Source organism: Pelophylax lessonae, assembly GCF_965119305.1.
Source record: "Pelophylax lessonae genome assembly, chromosome: 3".
Taxonomy (NCBI): Eukaryota; Metazoa; Chordata; class Amphibia; order Anura; family Ranidae; genus Pelophylax; species Pelophylax lessonae.
Window position 1 is genome coordinate 486,021,476 of NC_138770.1, and position 19,681 is coordinate 486,041,156.

At 47.2% G+C, this 19,681-nt stretch overlaps 2 protein-coding genes across 2 annotated transcripts in view; one reads left to right on the forward strand and one right to left on the reverse strand.

The window, feature by feature from the left end:
• LOC309550598 (cytochrome P450 1B1-like) overlaps positions 1 to 19,681 on the forward strand; it is a gene marked incomplete at both ends in the record, with an annotated part of 358,421 nt that overhangs the window by 261,535 nt on the left and 77,205 nt on the right. The gene's annotated exons all lie outside the window — the stretch shown is intronic.
• LOC309550177 (lamina-associated polypeptide 2, isoforms alpha/zeta-like) lies at positions 5,508 to 6,647 on the reverse strand (the record flags this gene model as incomplete). The annotated part of the gene is made up of 1 exon (XM_082250602.1): positions 5,508 to 6,647. One exon carries the CDS (start codon positions 6,645 to 6,647, stop codon positions 5,508 to 5,510), a length of 1,140 nt encoding a protein of 379 aa, XP_082106728.1.

Below are 19,681 nucleotides of genomic sequence, written 5' to 3' on the forward strand. Positions count from 1 at the left end.
AGGCCAGGAAAGGGGAGGGGACGAGCGAGTGGCCCCACCCCCCCTGGACCATACCAGGCCACAGGCCCTCAACATGGGGGGGGTGTGGGTGCTTTGGGGCAGGGGGGGCTCTGCACCCCCCACCTCAAAGCACCTTGCCCCCATGTTGATGAGGACAAGGGCCTCATCCCCACAACCCTGGCCGGTGGTTGTGGGGATCTGCAGGCAGGGGGCTCATCGGAATCTGGAAGCCCCCTTTAACAAGGGGGCCCCCAGATCCCGGACCCCCTCCCTATGTGAATGGGTATGGGGTACATTGTATAAAAGGCATAAAAGGCAGTGTATGTGAATAACGACAGGAGGCATTTTGAAAAGTTTATTAAACATCTTCATCCGCTCTTCTGCCCTCCGCTCTTCTGCTCTTTTGCTCTTCTGCTCTTTTGCCTCCTCTGGTCTTCTTCTTCCTCCGGTCCTCCTCCGACGCTGTCACCGGTGATTATGCCGGTCTCCGGTCTCTGCAGCTTATTATATAGCCATTAGGGGCGTGGCCTCTCAGTGATGTAACTGGGAGGCCCCGCCCATTGTGTCACCGACGATGTCGGTGACATAAGGGGGAGGGGCCTCACCGAGAGGCCCCACCCCTAATGGCTATATAATAAGCTGCAGAGACCGGAGACCGGCATAATCACCGGTGACAGTGTCAGAGGAGGACCGGAGGAAGAAGAAGACCAGAGGAGGCAAAAGAGCAGAAGAGCGGAGTGGAGAAGACCGGATGAAGATGTTTAATAAACTTTTCAAAACGTATCCTGTCGTTATTCACATACACTGCCTTTAATGGGGTGAATGGGTAGGGGTACATTGTACCCCATACCCATTCACATAGGGAGGGGGTCCGGGGATCTAGGGGGCCCCCTTGTTAAAGGGGGCTTCCAGATTCCGATGAGCCCCCTGCTCGCAGACCCCCACAACCACCGGCCAGGGTTGTGGGGATGAGGTCCTTGTCCTCATCAACATGGGGGCAAGGTGCTTTGAGGTGGCAAGGAGCTCCCCCTGCCCCAAAGCACCCACACCCCCCCATGTTGAGGGCGTGTGGCCTGGTATGGTCCAGGGGGGTGGGGCCGCTCGCTCGCCCCCTCCCCTTTCCTGGCCTGCCGGGCTGCATGCTCGGATAAGGGTCTGGTATGGATTTTGGGGGGGACCCCACGCCGTTTTTTCGGCGTGGGGCTACCCTCAAATTCCATACCAGACCCGAAGGGCCTGGTTTGGAACCTGGGGGGGAACCTCACACCGTTTTTTCCCCCATTTTGGCGTGGAGTTCCCCCTCAAGATTCTCACAGCGCAAGTTGCACCGCAAGTCGGATCATCCTGATCCGACTTGCGATGCGCCCTCCATTCAAATCAATAGGCTCCAATAGGGAACCATTGATTTTGAATGGAGGCAGAAAAAACGCTGCTAAAAGCTACGTGGCCAAACGTGCAATAACGCAAATGGAAAAAGCTACTAAAAGCACGTTTTTACAGCTGCTTTTTCCTGGTACAAGAAACAGCTTTGGAGCTCGTTTTTATGAAGCACTATGTGCATGGAGCCTAAAGGTTTTAATGTTTTAAGCTTATGTATCCAAAGGGTCTCATTCTGGGATATCAGCTTTCTCATATCAGATCCTCTCCAGTGTTTGTATACTCTATCAATTTCGCAAAACCATAGGATGGAGGGGTCCTGGTTGTGATGTAGCCTGAAGTGGTTAGACAAACTATGTTATCTACGTGTTCTCCCATTCTAATAGCCAAAGTGCGTGTAGTGCGTCCTATATATTTGAGTCCACAAGGGCAAGTACACATACAGTGCCTTGCGAAAGTATTCGGCCCCCTTGAACTTTGCGACCTTTTGCCACATTTCAGGCTTCAAACATAAAGATATAAAACTGTAATTTTTTGTGAAGAATCAACAACAAGTGGGACACAATCATGAAGTGGAACGAAATTTATTGGATATTTCAAACTTTGTTAACAAATAAAAAACTGAAAAATTGGGCGTGCAAAATTATTCAGCCCCTTTACTTTTAGTGCAGCAAACTCTCTCCAGAAGTTCAGTGAGGATCTCTGAATGATCCAATGTTGACCTAAATGACTAATGATGATAAATAGAATCCACCTGTGTGTAATCAAGTCTCCGTATAAATGCACCTGCACTGTGATAGTCTCAGAGGTCCGTTTAAAGCGCAGAGAGCATCATGAAGAACAAGGAACACACCAGGCAGGTCCGAGATACTGTTGTGGAGAAGTTTAAAGCCGGATTTGGATACAAAACGGAAAATTGTTTCATACTTACCGTAATTTTCCTTTCCTGGTGCCTATCCATGGCAGCATACTAGTGATAGAGCCCCGCCTCTACTCCTCCCTCAGGACTAGTGAGTAGCATAAAAGAAAGGCCCAGCCCCCTGTCCCATCATTCTCTGTCATATAGAATACCAGGGGTGGGAGCATATGCTGCCATGGATAGGCACCAGGAAAGGAAAATTACGGTAAGTATGAAACAATTTTCCGTTTTCCTGGTGCCTCCATGGCAGCATACTAGTGATAAATAACTAGCAAGACAAATGGGTGGGTAATGCTAAATATGCAAATCTTTAATTGGACAAAGACATGGCCGACTGAATAGTCCTTCTGCCGAACTCCACAGTTGTAAGCGACCCTGGGTCGATACGATAATGTTTGAAGAATGTATGACGTGATGACCATGAGGCGGCCCTGCAAACCGTCTCTAAAGAAACGTTGGCCTTTGCCGCTCAGGAAGCCGAGACTGCCCTAGTAGAATGAGCTCTTACTTGTGAAGGTGGAGATAGCCCCTTGACTTTATAGGTTTTCTGGATGAGCTTGATGATCCATGATGATAGAGTCCTCTTGGTGGACTCTTTGCCCCTGTTTTTCCCAAAGGGGATGACAAACAGACTGTCAGACTGTCTGAATGATCTTGTGATTTCCAGATAGGCTCGAAGAACTCTAGAGATGTCTAGGTCGTGCTGAGTTGCATCTGTGTTTTGGAAAACCGGAAGGGCCCAAGGTTCTAGAAGATGAGAAGAGGAGGAGACCTTGGGGATGAACCCCTGCCTAGGGCGAAGTTCGACCCTGTCCGGAAAAAAGGTGATGTGATCCTCACTTATTCCTAGGGCATGTAGCTCGGAGACTCGTCTGCCGGAGGTGATGGCCAAGAGGAAGGCAGTTTGCAATGACAAGTTCCAAAGAGAGGCCTGTTCCACTGGAGAAAATGGGGGGTTACAAAGAACTTCCAAGACCAGGGAAAGATCCCACTGTGGAAAAGAACGTCTAACGGGAGGATGAATTTTCAACACTCCTCTTAAAAAGGTAACCACTAGAGGATCTTCAGCCCATCTCTTGTTGGTCGCAGCCGAGATTGCTGCTACCTGTACTTTGAGGGAGCTTAGTCCCAATCCTAAGTCCAATCCTGTCTGTAAGAAGGCTAAAACTTGAGAGGTAGAGGGGAGGACGGGGTTGAAGTCCTGCCCCGCGGCAAACGCTAGGAATTTGTTCCACACTTTTGAATAGACCGCGTTGGTAGAGGGCTTCCTGGCCTTCAAAAGTGTTGAGATGACTTCAGGAGTACATCCTAAGGCCTGAAACCTTTGCCTTTCAGTTTCCAAACCCGCAGATCTAATCTCTGCGGGTTCGGATGATACAGTCCCTGCTGGGACAGTAGGTTGGGAAAATGTGGAATCCTGATGGGGGGTTCCACACTGAGATGGATGGCTAGAGGGAACCACGGTCTCTTCGGCCAGAAAGGGAGTATTGCCAGGACTTGTACTGATTCTGTGAGAAGTCTCCGGAGAAACTTCAGAATCAGTGGGCGGGGAGGAAAGGCATAAGCTGTCGAGAAATTCCATGGGCATGTCAGGGCATCGACTGCTTCCGACTGAGAGTAGGGGAGGCGAGAGTAGAACCTGGGGAGTTTCGAGTTGTCCGGAGTTGCAAACATGTCTACTTGAGGAGGGTACCAGAGGTTGGTAATTTGGAGAAAAACTTGTGGATGTAGCGACCACTCGTTGTTGTCTGCGAACCTCCTGGATAAAGCGTCTGCCACTGTGTTCAGCCGGCCTGGAATGTAAACGGCCCTGAGATCTCGTAGGTTCCTTTCTGCCCACAGCATAATGGGTTCGACCTCCCGGAGGAGGGTCCTGCTGCGAGTACCTCCTTGTCTCAGCAGGTATGCCACTGCTGACTTGTTGTCTAATCTCAGGAGGACTCTGTGGCCTTGGAGGAGGGGTGCCAAAGAAATCAGAGCTAGAAATGCCGCTCTTAGTTCCAGCACGTTGGATACCACTCCTTTGGTTGAGTGGGACCATCTTCCCTGAAGCTTGATCTCCCCGCAATGGGCGCCCCATCCGTGCCCACTCGCATCGGACGTAAGGATGGTCCAGTTGAATGAGCCTAGGTGACGGGGGTTGGTAAGATTTTCCTTCTTCGTCCACCAAAACAAGCTTCTGCGCATTAAGGTGGTCACTCGGATTTTCTGGGAGAGGTGTTGTTTCCCCCATTGTGACAGAAAACCTGTTTGGAAGGACCTCAGGTGCCAGTGTGACCATGGCACCATGGGAATACAAGAGGACATTGTGCCGACTAGACTCAGACACTGAGAGGCCGTCAGATGAGTACTCCGAATTACAGTGAACATCCTCCGTATGATAATATCCATCTTCTGGTTGGGTAAGGACACTGTCCCCACTTGGGTGTTGAACATGGCTCCCAGGTAAACCATCTGTTGTGTCGGGGACAAGTTGCTTTTTTGAAAATTTATGAGCCAGCCGAACTCCTGCAAAGTCTGAAGGAGAATTTCCCTGTGGGATCTGAGTTGATCTGGATTGCTTGCCAACAGGAGAATGTCGTCCAGATAGTGGTACACTCTCAACCCTCTCTCCCTGAGGGGGGCTAGGACAGTTATCAAGGTCTTGGTGAACACTCGCGGAGATGTGCAGAGCCCGAATGGAAGGGCCTTGAACTGAAGGTGTATCTCGCCTATGGCGAACCTCAGAAATCTCTGATAAGTTGGGAAGATTGGGATGTGCAGGTAAGCATCTTGTAGATCGAGAGATATCAACCAATCTCCTGGTTGAATGACCAGGATTATAGTTTGCAAGGATTCCATTTTGAAGCTCTCGAGCTCTATATATCGGTTGAGCCTCTTGAGGTCTATCACCGGTCTCCAACCTCCCGTCCTTTTTTGCACTAAGAAGAGTGGAGAATAGAAACCGGTGTAACGCTCCGCCAATGGAACCGGTATGGCTGCACCTTGAAGCTGAAGATCTGTCAGGAATTGGGATAGTGCCAATGCTTTTGATGGCGAGGCTGGTATTCTTGACTCCTGAAACGATGCATGAGGAGGAGGATGAGCAAACACCCACCGGTGGCCCAGATGGATTGTTGACAGAACCCAGGGGTCCTGACATCGCGAAGCCCAAATTGGGAAAAAGGCCTGTAGCCTGGCTCCGACTGGGAGGGATTGTGATCTTCTGGCGTCAAAAAGGCTTCGTTGCCTCCTGGGGAGTGGTGAAAGCCTTGGTTTTGCGTGTGTTCAAAAAAGAGGCCTGGGTGCCTCTCCAGGGTCTTCTGTTATCCCTGTTCTGTCTGGCTTGCCTATAATCCCTGGTATTTGAGGGCCGGAATCTAGACGAATAGACTCTTGTCCTTTTGACTTTCCTGTCTTGGGGTAGGAGACCAGACTTGCCTCCAGTTACCCTGGAAATTGCCTTGTCCATCTTTTCTCCGAAGAGGGATTTGCCGTCGAACGGAATCTTGCACCAACTCTGTTTGGACGCAAGGTCAGCTGTCCATGGTTTTAGCCAGAGGGCCCTTTTGGCCATTACTGTGTGGAGCATTGATTGTGCGGAACAGCGTATGGTATCAATAGCGGCCTCTCCGATGAAATCGGCCGATATTTTCAGTTCCTCCAGTGCCTTGACAATGTCTTCTCTAGGGACATTTTGGCGTAGCGCTGTCTCGACATTTTCCGTCCATGCCCTGATGGCATTGGAGACAGATGTAAGGGCAATAGCCGGTTTACAGGCTGCGCCCGAGGCCAGGTAGCTCCTTTTTAGATCCAGATCTATTTTCCGATCTAGCGGATCTTTGAAGGAAGCTGCATCTTCCATAGGTAGTGTCACGTTTTTGGCGAGTCGTATGACTGCAGCGTCCACCACCGGCATGGAATTCAATGATTGCGCTTCAGCCTCGGCTAGAGGGTAGAGTTTATTAAGACGGCCCAATGAAAACTTTTTATCCGTCTTCTTCCATTCCTCTTCGATAATTTCTCTTATCTCGCCCATAAGAGGAAAGAATACTTGTTTCCTCTTAAGGAAGGGAAAATACGTTTTCGACTTAGGAGTGGGTTCTTCAGGATCCTCCCAGGCAATTGCTGTTTTTACTGCCTGAATAAAAGGTGGGATTAAGGCATAGTTAAAGCCTGACGGGTCCGACTCCTCTGTGGATTCTTCCGAAGGGTGACCTGAAGACGCCTCTCCCAGTAATGGAGCCGCAGCGCGTGAAGGGTTTAGCCCCGAGGGGCCTGGAGCGCTATCATCCCTGTCCGGAACTTGAGCTGCAGAGGGAGCCGCCTGAGCGGGTACTAGAGATGTCAACTCCGAAAGGGAATCCTTCATTGTCTGCTTTAGCAGATCCACCACTTGTTGGTTTTCCAACTCCCGGTTGGCTGCGTAGTCCCGAAAACAGTCCTGGCAAACTAGTTTTCTAGGTAAGGGTACCGCGCCACAAGACCAGCACTTCTTCCTTGAAGAATGTGATGGCGGAGAGGGAGAGTGACGGTATCTTGACCTAGATCTTTCTGAGGATCTATAGTGGGAAGATCTTGATCTGCGATCTGGACTGTCATGGTCGCGGTGCCTCGAAGACTTCCCGGATCTTTTGGAGTGTGTTGGGCTGGAACAAAGGACACTTGTTAGTCCATACAAGCACTCTTTTCCTTCTTTCTTCAATACTTACAGAAAGGTGGTCCCATACCTATTGTGAGGATCTTGGTTACGTGATGAGTGGCTCATCGTAGGGCGTTGCAGAAGGACCGGCTGTGAGAGGAAAACGCAAGAAGGAAAATAGAAAAAGGGAGAAGAAAAGAAGGAAAAAAAAAAAAAGTTTTATTGAAGACAAATAAAAACTGAATAAATGGGAATGAGGGCGGAGGGAGAAAAAAAAAAAAAGAAGAAGTATTACAAAGTGCTACCTACCAAGGGCTTTAACAAGTCTGTAGGAGCAGGGAAAGATGCTGTCTTTCAGGTGGACAGCAGGTGGAATGGCCCTTTAATAGGCAGAGCAGCCTAAGAGAGCACCAAACCCCTCCCCTTAGCTTCTGTGGGAACTCAGGGCAAAATTACACCTGGTTCCCACAACCAAGATGGCCGCCCGAGCCTCAACCGCACTACGCATGCGCAGAGCGTTCCTCGTGCACGGCCCTACTCCCCACCCTGCGAGGCGGTCCGCAGAGACGCCGAGACTCTGTGGAGTAAGGGGCGGCCTCGATCTGCATGGCGCTGCAGGGGGAATCCCAGGACTGGGAGCCATCTACACAGGATCGGATGTCTTCACAGAAAACTTAAAGGGACAGGCTGACAAGGTAAGACAAAGGCAAGAAGGGAAAGAAAAAGAGGGAAAGAAAAGGGGAAGACAAAAATGAAAACGAACACAAACAACCAAACAAGTACTGGAAAACCTAAAGGGGAATCCAGAAAAAAAAGACGGTCCTTGTGCAAAATCCTGCAAAGCCAAACATTTAAAGATTTTTTAAAGAGACAGTGGCAGTATGCGTTCCTATGAGGAAACACTGCAAATTGTACCCCAAAGATCCACAGAAGGGGGTTCCCGGCCTTATTAGTGCTTTGAGCGACCCAAGAACCGGGACTGCGCACAGGAGAGGCTGAACCCGGCGGAAAGCTGCCTGGAGCTACCTTCCTGACTGGTGCTTATTCTTCACCAGTCAGGAAGGTATGAGGAAAAAAAGGAGAATGATGGGACAGGGGGCTGGGCCTTTCTTTTATGCTACTCACTAGTCCTGAGGGAGGAGTAGAGGCGGGGCTCTATCACTAGTATGCTGCCATGGATTTGGATACAAAAAGATTTCCCAAGCTTTAAACATCCCAAGCGATAATATTGAAATGGAAGGAGTATCAGACCACTGCAAATCTACGAAGACCTGGCCGTCCCTCTAAAATTTCAGCTCATGCAAGGATAAGACTGATCAGAGATGAAGCCAAGAGGCCCATGATCACTCTGGATGAACTGCAGAGATCTACAGCTGAGGTGGGAGACTCTGTCCATAGGACAACAATCAGTCCTGTACTGCACAAATCTGGCCTTTATGGAAGAGTGGCAAGAGGAAAGCCATTTCTTAAAGATATCCATAAAAAGTGTTGTTTAAAGTTTGCCACAAGCCACCTGGGAGACACACCAAACATGTGGAAGAAGGTGCTCTGGTCAGATGAAACCAAAATCAAACTTTTTGGCAACAATGCAAAACGTTATGTTTGGCGTAAAAGCAACACAGCTCATCACCCTGAACACACCATCCCCACTGTCAAACATGGTGGTGGCAGCATCATGGTTTGGGCCTGCTTTTCTTCAGCAAGGACATGGAAGATGGTTAAAATTGATGGGAAGATGGATGGAGCCAAATACAGGACCATTCTGGAAGAAAACCTGATGGAGTCTGCAAAAGACCTGAGACTGGGACGGAGATTTGTCTTCCAACAAGACAATGATCCAAAACATAAAGCAATATCTACAATGGAATGGTTCACAAATAAACATATCCAGGTGTTAGGATGGCCAAGTAAAAGTCCAGACCTGAATCCAATCGAGAATCTGTGGAAAGAATTGAAAACTGCTGTTCACAAACGCTCTCCATCCAACCTCACTGAGTTTGAGCTATTTTGCAAGGAGGAATGGGCAAAAATGTCAGTCTCTCGATGTTCAAAACTGATAGAGACATACCCCAGGCGACTTACAGCTGTAATCGTAGCAAAAGGTGGCACTACAAAGTATTCACTTAAGGGGGCAGAATAATTTTGCATGCCCAATTTTTCAGTTTTTTATTTGTTAAAAAAGTTTGAAATATCCAATAAATTTTTATTCCACTTCATGATTGTGTCCCAATTGTTGATTCTTCACAAAAAATTACAGTTTTATATCTTTATGTTTGAAGCCTGAAATGTGGCAAAATTTCGCAAAGTTCAAGGGGGCCGAATACTTTTGCAAGGCACTGTATATGTACAAATTTTGTGCCACATGTGATAAATTGTTTTCCTGGTGCCTCCGTGGCAGCATACATATGGTGGTTGCTCCGCCCTCAACCAACCCACAGGACCTCCTTAACTCTACAAAAGTAAGAGCTGCCCCCCCACGCCATTCTTTTTTCTGTCCTCAAGCCTGCAGGATCCCGATTAGCCCTTACTGCACCTTCACATGGTGTTACCATTACAGGGTCATGCTCCCCTGTAGGATGGAGTCCCAGGTCTTAGGCTGCTAGAAGTGCCAACAAGGCTGGGAGCCTGTTTTTCTGTGGATCTTTTTCCAGGTAAGGAGTCTAGTTCAGCCATGCCTCTCCCGGGAACACCCCCCCCCCCCCCTCTGGTGCGCTGGGGTGCAGGATCGCTAGCAAGCCCCTCGGGACCCCTGGGGCGCTTCGCACCCGCTGCCTAACCTCTGTTTTACTGTTCTGGGGGCGGATCTATGCCGCCGCCCTATGATGTCACCTGCACATGCCCAGTAGGGAGATGAAGCCATCGGCAGCCATCTTGGTACTCCCATAGGAGTACATGTATTTATATGGCCAGCCTCTCTCATTCTGAGAGGGGGGACCCACAGAGGGACTCACCGGGCAGGAGGTCCAGAGGCCGCAGCCACTCAAGACATGACCAGTATCACTTGTCTACCCCTCGCACATCACACAAATCTCGCAGATCGCCCCATCGATCTGACAGACAACACAGTTCCATCCAGCCTGGGGGCAAAGCATGCTGGGTCTGTGGCAGACAAGTTCTGCCGGGAAAACTGGTCTGCTAAACATGCTTTTTAGAAGCCACGGGGGATCGGGAAAAAGAAAAGCAAGAGTCCATTGATACAATGAAGAAGCTGATTAAGGACTCAATTCGAGAACTGAACTTGTTCCAGGAGTTGATGGCCCCGACCACAAGTGGGGGATCCCTTGTGACTTCAGTCCAAATGGCAGGTTCCCGCTCCAGCTCAGAGGATGAAGCGGACACAGCGGAGGAGAATGTGTCTACCTTTGATTTTGGGTTGATCGGCCCCTTCGTGGTAGCGGTCAAGAACGCAATTGAATGGGAAGAATCTCCTGAGCCCCCGGCCAAGTCCAGGAAATACTTTCCCCACCTCAAGAAAAAACCTCCTACCTTCCCACTTATGGAGGAGATAAGGGATCTGGTGACAGATGAATGGCGGAAGGTGGATAGGAGACCGATCGCCTTTAACCGCTTTAGTAAATTATACCCTCTGGCGGAATCAGACGCCCAACTATTTGATGGCATGCCGTCAGTGGACGCATCGGTCATGAGATTGGCCAGGAACACAACTTTACCCTTAGAGGACGCAGGCTCCTTTAGAGATGTCTTAGATCGAAGAATCAATGCTTATCTAAAGAAGGCGTATCAGGCGGCCGGGGGGGCTTGCAGGCCGGCAGGGGATTTAACCTCAGTATCCAGAGCAGCACGTGCTTGGACTGACAATATAGAATTGGCCCTCAAGCAAGGCTTAGACACAGACCAGATTGTGAAGGCTCTGGATAAGTTAGAATTGGCGTCAGATTTTGTGGCAGAAGCGGCCATTGACACTCTGAAATGTTCCGCCAGGGCCATGCTATATTCAGTCACGGCAAGAAGAGCACTTTGGCTAAAACCATGGGCCGCTGATCCCTCCTCCAAGCAGACGTGGTGCCACATACCCTACGATGGGAAAGCCCTATTTGGCGAAAAGCTGGATACAGCTATTACCAGAGTCACAGGGGGCAAGAGCAGTCTGATTCCTCAGGACAGGAATAAAAGGAAGACATTTGCAGCGAGAGCGGTTTTCCAGCAAAAAGCCACAGAAGCCAGAACATACCGTCCAGGGAGAGAATACAGAAGAGGTTGGAAGGACTCCCAGGCTACCTTTCTGAAGATGGGGAAACAGAAGGCTGCTACCTCTAAACAGGAAGGCAGAAGTCTTTTTGACTTCTTGCCCACCCAAACTGGCCCAGTGGGTGCTCGTCTCAGGGCATTCTCTCAGGTTTGGGTGGAAACTTGCTCGGATCATTGGGTCACCTCCACGATCTTTCAGGGGCATTTTTGGAGGTTCAAGCGCCAACTGCCCCATTCTTCTTTTCTACCCACCAGGATTCCAAACTCCGAAGAGAAGTGCAAGATTCTGCTACAATATGTCCAGACACTAATTCATCGGCAGGCAGTGGTACCAGTGCCGAAGTCGGAAAGATTCTTAGGCTTTTATTCCCCAGTCTTCTTGGTATGCAAAAAGGCGGGAGGATGGAGGCCAGTTCTAGATCTGAAGCGGTTGAACAAGTTTATCCGCCTCGAGCGGTTCAAGATGGATTCCCTAAACACGGTCATCCTAACTGTGCAACCAGGCGACTGGATGGTCTCTATAGACCTTCAGGATGCGTATCTTCATATACCAATACTTTGCGACTTCCAGTCGTTCCTAAGGTTCAAGATAGGGGAACTTCACCTACAGTTCCAGTGTTTGCCTTTCGGCATATCCACAGCCCCCAGAACCTTCACCAAAGTGTTGGTGGCAATACTGGCACCCCTCCGGGAGAAGGGGGTCCGTGTCTTACATTATCTAGACAATATTCTCGTCCTGTCGCAGGACAAAGAGCTCCTAAAGATCCACGTTCAACAAGTTTTGGACACACTGATGAGGTATGGAGGATGGCTAATCAATCACTCGAAGAGCCAGCTTACTCCATCCCAAAAGATGATATACTTAGGGGCACTGTTCGACACACGGAGGAGGGCAGTGTCACTGCCACCCGAGAAGATTCCTATAATCACAGGGAAGGTGAAGAAGGCCCGGGCGAGCAAAGCCACGTCGGCATTGCAATGTCTGAGTCTCCTCTGAACCTTTTCCTCCTGCATCCCGATGGTAAAGTGGGCCCGCTGGCATCTCCGTGCTTTTCAACAGGGGTTTCTATCCCAGTGGAGAAGGAGGTCCCTTTCCCAGGAGGTGTTGATCACGGTATCAATGAAGTCCAGTCTATGGTGGTGGACGAAGCTGCCCAACCTTCAAAATCATTGCCATCTTGGCCCCATCTCATGGATCACGCTTACAACCGATGCAAGTCGGTTGGGCTGGGGGGCACACTTCAGGGACCAGTTGATCCAAGGAAGATGGCAGTTCGACTTGGAGGATGTAGTATCAAACATTCTGGAGCTGAGGGCAGCCTGGGAAGCTATATCGCACTTGGCACCTCATCCCGCGGGCAACTCCCTCCTGTTACGTATGGACAACAGGGCGGCGGCAGCCTACCTCCAGAACCAAGGGGGGACCCACAGCAGGTCATTGTCACGCGAAGTGGCCCCGATCTTAGCATGGGCCGAGGAGAACCTTGTAAACCTATGAGCAGCGTATCTGCCAGCCTCCCAGAATCATTTGGCGGATCTCCTGTCCAGGGAATTCATCAACAACAACGAGTGGTCCCTGGACAACTGTGTGTTTCGGTGGATCTGTCAACACTGGGGCAGTCCTCAGTGGGACCTATTTGCATCCCCCCAGAATGCCAATGCACCTCATTTCTTCACAAGATACCCTGCCCAGAAATCAGCAGGAGTAGATGCCTTAGTTCAACCGTGGTCCTTCCGAGTCGGGTATGCGTTCCCTCCTACCCCTCTGATTCTCAGATTCCTTCAACGCCTATCAGGGGAGGAGGTGACCATCCTGGCGGTGATTCCCTATTGGCCGAAAAGGCCTTGGTTCACGCTGTTGACCCAGCTGTCTCTTTGCAACCCTCTAGTCCTTCTGAAGATTCCCGGCCTCCTGTCGCAGGGGGACTACATCCACCCACATTCAGAAATCCTGGATCTGAGGGCCTGGAAGTTGAAACAAATAGGTTGGAGGAGTTAGGTTGCTCTCATGAGGTAACCCAGACATTGCTCCAAGCCAGAAAATCGTCCACTAATAGCTCCTACTACAGAGTATGGCAGAAGTTTTCGGAAGTTGCCGAATCCAACAAGTTTAATCCATTGAAGGCAGCTGTGCAGGACGTTCTACTGTTTCTACAGAAAGGTCTGGATGTAGGTTTGGGGCTTAATACCCTTAAAGTGCAAGTTTCAGCCTTATCAGCCCTGACAGACATCAGATGGGCCTTACATCCTCTGATAGAGCGGTTTATGAAGGCAGTACTGAGGTTAAGACCACCTAGAAAAACATTGTACCGAAGTGGGATTTACCCTTGGTGCTGGATACTCTAGCAGCACCGCCATTTGCTCCTACTGAGGACTGTTCTCTGCAGGATGTTACTCTTAAAGCAGTTTTCCTCGTAGCTGTCACTTCAGGCCGTAGGGTTTCTGAAATCCAAGCCTTGGGTGCTCAAGATCCCTATATTACGTTCTTTCCAGATAGGGTTGTCCTACGACCAATCCATCAATTCATACCTAAAGTGCCAACTACCTACCACTTTAATCAGGAATGGGTTCTCCCAGCCTTTGAAGAAGATCCAGCTACATCAAAGTTGCATGAACTGGATGTTGCAAGAACTTTACGTCGGTACATTGATTTAACGCAATCTTTTCGTAGGGAGCAACGCCTATTTATCATTCCAAACGGAGGTAGAAAGGGTTTGGCAGCATCAAAAAGAACTATCGCAAGCTGGATCGTACGTCTGATTCAAAGGGCTTATCGGGCTAGCGGTCTTCCAGTGCCTAAAGCAATCAATGCTCACTCTACGCGGGGGATAGCCTCTTCTTGGGCAGCTCTAGCACATGTCTCTCCGGAAACAATTTGTCGTGCAGCCAGTTGGTCCTCATTTAATACCTTCATGGTCCATTATAGCCTGGATCCAGCTGCTCTAACTTCCCATGATTTTGGGAAGAAAGCGCTGCAATTGGCGGTTTTGTGAATCCTAATAAACTATATTTCTGTGCAGTATCCCTCCCTATGAGCGAGTTATTTACCATATGTATGCTGCCATGGAGGCACCAGGAAAACGGAAAATTGAATACTCACCTTTCCGTAATTTTCCTTTCCTGGTGCCTATCCATGGCAGCATACGCGCTCCCTTTACGTAATCTGCATTTTTGAGTCTAGTTACAAGAATGGCGTAGGAGGGGGCAGTTCTTAATTTTGTAGAGTTAAGGAGGTCCTGTGGGTTGGTTGAGGGCGGAGCAACCACCATATGTATGCTGCCATGGATAGGCACCAGGGAAGGAAAATTACGGAAAGGTGAGTATTCAATTTTCCGTTTTATATCAAATTCTCTGAGGTCTAATGATGTGAATTTTAATTCTTTTCTTTTATTGTGCTTGCTAACTTTGCAGGCTTTGCACCTACCACATCTATAAAAGCCGTTTTTTTCCAAAAAGGTTTTAGGTCTTTTAGGTGGATCAGGTACATTTTTTTATATAATATTTTGTAGACCTGGGGCTCGTTTATAGATAAATTTTGGTTTAATTGGAAGGAGTCCTTTTAATGTATCATCTATCAACAGTATGTGCCAACTATTTTTCATGCAATTTTCGACTTCTTTGTATTGGAAATTAAAACCTGTGATGAATGCCAAGTCGAATGATATATTTTCCTTCTTCTTAGTTGTTAGAAGTTTTTTTCTTTCCATTCCGGATACTTTGCTTTGTATATTCCTTAGTTCCATCTCCTTATATCCTTTTTCTTTAAAACGTTCTATCAATTTAATTGTTTGGGTAATGTAATCATTAATATTGGTACAGTTTCTTTTAATACGCATGAATTGTCCCTTGGGGATCCACCTTTATAATAGGATTAAAGGCGTTTGAGGTCTGTGTGACCTAGTGATTTCTGGTAAGAGGAATGATTAACACCTTTTCTCACTGGAACACCTGATCCATAGGAAATTAACCCCTGCACCATTTTTTGCATGAACTTTTTGGATCACAGTTCACCATTTTAGCACTATTGAAGCATTATTTTATCATTTATTTATTTATTTATCATTGGAGTATTGTTTTATCATTTATTCACGGACCATTGTATAAGTTATTGAAAGTTTTAAAATCTTTTAAAGTTTTAAGAAGCACGGCACTATTGAAAAATACCTGTATGAATTATATTTATTTTTTATATAGAATTTTTTTGCACTTTTTTTGCACTTTAAGCAATTATATTGAAAGAATTATTATTTATTGACTGCACTGCTGTAATACTGTGAAAAGTATATATGTTTAATTAGTACCTATTTCATAGGTAACATTCTCAGCAATTTTGCACAGAAAAGCTAGCACTTTAATTTGAATATTCACAGCCTCATTTGCATACTAGCACTAAGCACTCTAACCCCTAATCCAGTGCAAATAATATATCTATACCAGCGCCTTTTTTACTTTTCTACAAAAAAAAAAAATATGACATAAATCTTTCCCCTAGTTTGTAGTCCCTAGTCTGCAGACGCGATAACTTTGGAGCAAACCAATCAAAATATGCTTATTGCGTTTTGTTTTTTAACCAAAAAATATGTAGCAGAATAGAAATTGGCCTAAAAGGATAAAAAATTTTGATTTTACATTTTTTTGGGGGGAATGTTATATAGCAGAATGTGAAAAATATATTTTTTTTCTCAGATTTGTTGCTCCTTTTTTGTCAGGCACCCACACTCGCTCCCTGATGCCCCATACACACGTGCAGATTATCTGCAGACTTTTGTCTGCAGACTTACCTTTTCTATGTAGTGCAAGGGCCTGCCGGATTGCATACAAATTGAAAGTGTTTAGGTTTGACCTCATATTATATGGTTTTGGTAAGTCTGCAGACAAAAGTCTGCAGATAATCTGCACGTGTGTATGGGGCATAAGAGAGAACACTGGTCAGCTGTTGTGAACATGCTCACACTTAACCCTTTGATCACCACTGTGTTAACACCTTCCCTGCCAGTGTCATTTTTACAGCAACAGTGCATATTTTCTGCACTGATTATTGTAGTAATGTCACTGGTCCCCCCAAAAGTGTCAAAAATGTCAGTTAGGGGTCCAATCTGTCCGCCGCAATGTCGCAGTCCCGCTAAAAATCGTAGATCGCTTCCATTACTAGTAAAAATAAATAAATAAATAAAAATGACACAAATCTTTCCCCTAGTTTGTAGACGCAATAACTTTTGCGCAAACTAATCTAAATATGCCTATTGCGATTTTTTTTTTTTTTACCAAAAATATGTAGCAGAATACAAGTTGGCCTAAGAGCCAGTTCACACTGCCGCGACCACTAAAGTCGCCTCATAAGGGGCGACTTCTAGCGCGGCTTTTGGCGTGACTTTGTGGGACTTCAGCGCGACTTCAGCGCGACTTGTGAATTATTTTACGCGAGACAACTTTGTAGGACTTTGTATTTGGCCAATCAGAATATGATGTGTTGTGACCTAATTTCCCTTTCCTTTTTTTTTTTTTGCTGGCATTTATCGGGCATTTTTTGGGCGTCTTTGGAGGCAGGCATGTCTTTAGTGTCTGGGGGGTCTAAAAAGTGTACCTGTGAAGGTTCATCTCTGTAGCATGTCCAGAACCAGAAAAAAAAGAGCATTTTTCTTATAATTTTTATTAGAACAGGAATATGGCTTCTCTGCACCTGGCCGTTTTTCTTGCAGGCATTTATTGGGCATTTTTGGAGGCTGGCATGACTTTTTTTGGATTTAGTGTCTGGGGGATCTAAAAAGTGTACCTGTGAAGTTTCAGCTCTGTAGCATGTCCAGAACCCCAAAAAAATATAATTTTTCTTATAATTATTAATACAGCAGTGTGACGGCTTCTCTACGCCTTGCATTTTTTCTTGCAGGCATTTATCGGGCATTTTTGGAGGCAGGCATGACTTTTTTTGGATTTAGTGTCTGGGGTGTCCAAAAAGTGTCCATGTGAAGTTTCAGCTCTGTAGCATGTCCAGAACCAGAAAAAAAAGCATTTTTCTTATAATTATTAATACAGCAGTGTGGGTTCAGTGGGTTCAGTGTGGGTTCTGGACATGCTACAGAGCTGAAACTTCACAGATACACTTTTTTGACACCCCAGACACTAAATCCAAAAAAGTCATGCCTGCCTCCAGAGATGCCAAAAATTGCCCGATAAATGCCAGCAGTAAAAAATGCAAAGAAGCCGCCACACTGCTGTATTAATAATTATAAGAAAAATGCTTTTTTTTCTGGGTCATAAGTTACCTATTATATAAAGAAAGCAGTCCGGTACTTTTATCCAAGAATATTGGAAACCAACTTTCCCTTTGGCACATGGGATAAATAGAACAAGTTATGAAGCTGTGATTTTTCATCACACAGCTCTCAAAGCTTGGAGTCTCCACCTGATAATATAGATGCCACCTGTCGCCCAGCCGCCCTTTTCTTGAGATCAGCTAAAAACTATAGGTGGGTTCTGCCTGCCCCCCACTGGCCGTGGTTCACTGTGGATGACACGGCGGTTGTGACACTAAAGGAGAGAGTGCTTAACCGTCTGTGGTCCTGAAGAAGCGCAATGCGAAACACGTCAACCTTTCCAGACCAGTACAACACACGTATCTCTTGCAAATAAACTGTGTACAATGTTTGTATATCTACTCTGAACCCATATGGAGTCTTTCTCCACAAATAGGGCAGTTTTTAATATGCTGTAATTTGTATAATGAATTTTAACGAATACTTTCAATAAAATGTAAAGGTTTTACCAAATTGTTTTTGCTTACTCAGTCTGTGCCTTTAAAGTCCGCAACTCTTGACTGGGCAATCTTGGTTGTACCAATCTTCTTCTTCTTTGTTCATTTTAATCAGGTTAATTTTTCCTATCAGGGAGAGGCGGAGACGGGACCATGCCCCCACCACCTGTTTACACCACTGGAGTTTGGGTCGTAGATTGAGTGCTACAAAGTCTTGAATATTAGAGGAAATGTAGACCCCAAGATACTTGATAGATCGAGTGAGTTTCAATGGGGAGGCAGGGTCCCACTGAGCCACAGCTCCTTCATCTATGGGAAGGACTAGGGACTTATCCCAGTTTGTGCGCAGCCCGGAGATGGAGATAAACCTGTCAAGAATAGCCAGTATTTCTCTCAGGGACGGTCCAGGGTCCTGCAGAAATAGGATGAGATTGTCCACGTAGAGAGCTAGCTTTTCAACAATGGGGCCCACTGCTATTCCCCGCACCCCAGGAGAACTCCTAATCACCCCCGCCAGAGGCTCCATGGCAAGTGCAAATAACGCCAGGGACAAGGGGCAACCCTGTCTCATCCCCCGTCGGATCCTAAAGGGTGAGGACAATTTCCTATGTAGTTTAATGCAGGCCGATGGTCTACAGTAGAGCAACTGCAGAAACATCGAGCCAAATCCAAAAAGTTCAAGCACCTCAAACAAGTAACGCCAGCGCACGGTGTCAAAGGCCTTTTTAATGTCCAAAGACACCAGGACCCTAGAACTTGATTCAAGGGGGGGAAGCTGAAGGTGAGTATATACCCGTCTGATATTGATGTCTGTGGACTTGCTAGGCATAAAAACCAGTTTGGTCCATACTAACCAGGGAAGGTAGCACTTGCATCAGTCTGGTGGCCAAGACTTTCGTGAGGATCTTAAGATCATGATTAAGTAGTGATATAGGACTATACGAGGAGCAAAGGGACTGGTCCCTACCCAGCTTAGGTATCAGGACTATATGTGCCTGGTACAGGCTGTCAGGAAGGCAATCAACCTCCAGGCAATGTGAGAAAAGCTCATGAAGCCTGGGGGCTAATTGTTCAGAATAAGTTTTATACCATTCACCCGGAAGGCCATCCGGCCCCGGAGTCTTATTGTTAAGAAAGGAGGCAGTGGTGGCCTTGATTTGCCGAAGCTGCAAATAATGAAAAAAAAAAGGAATTCGGTAACTGAAATTTATGTTTAAGCCTGTCAAACGTAAACAATGACTCCCCTTCACAAATGTCAGCTAGAGATTTCACCTCCCTGCCTGCCCACAGAGCAGGATCAGGGATAGAGCGAAATTCCGAGAGGTGTGGGTTGAACCATAATGGGGTGTTGGGGACCAAATTGCCTGTCCCTGATTGGGCACCGTGATGATAACATGCCAGGCCCTGACCACTGTTCGCATGGAGGTGGTCAAGGTGGGTTGTGTGGCTTTCGGTCCCCTGTAAAGGGCATTTCTCAAGGTCTCGTACGATTAGTACTATTAGTTAGGACGGCTGGATGCGGATACAGGCACACATCTATTGCCAAGGGACCTTCTGGTGGCTACATGGGATATGGGATTTTTTCCTTTCCCCTCTTTGTGAGATGCTAATTTCGCTAAATGCTGCTACTTTACATCAAGCACACTTTGGGTCATAAGTTACCTATTATATAAAGAAAGCAGTCTGGTACTTTTATCCCAGACTATTGGAAACCAACTTTCCCTTTGACACATGGGATAAATAGAACAAGTTATGAAGCTGTGACAGCCTCGATTTCGAGCAAGGACAGCGGCTGATCAAGTGC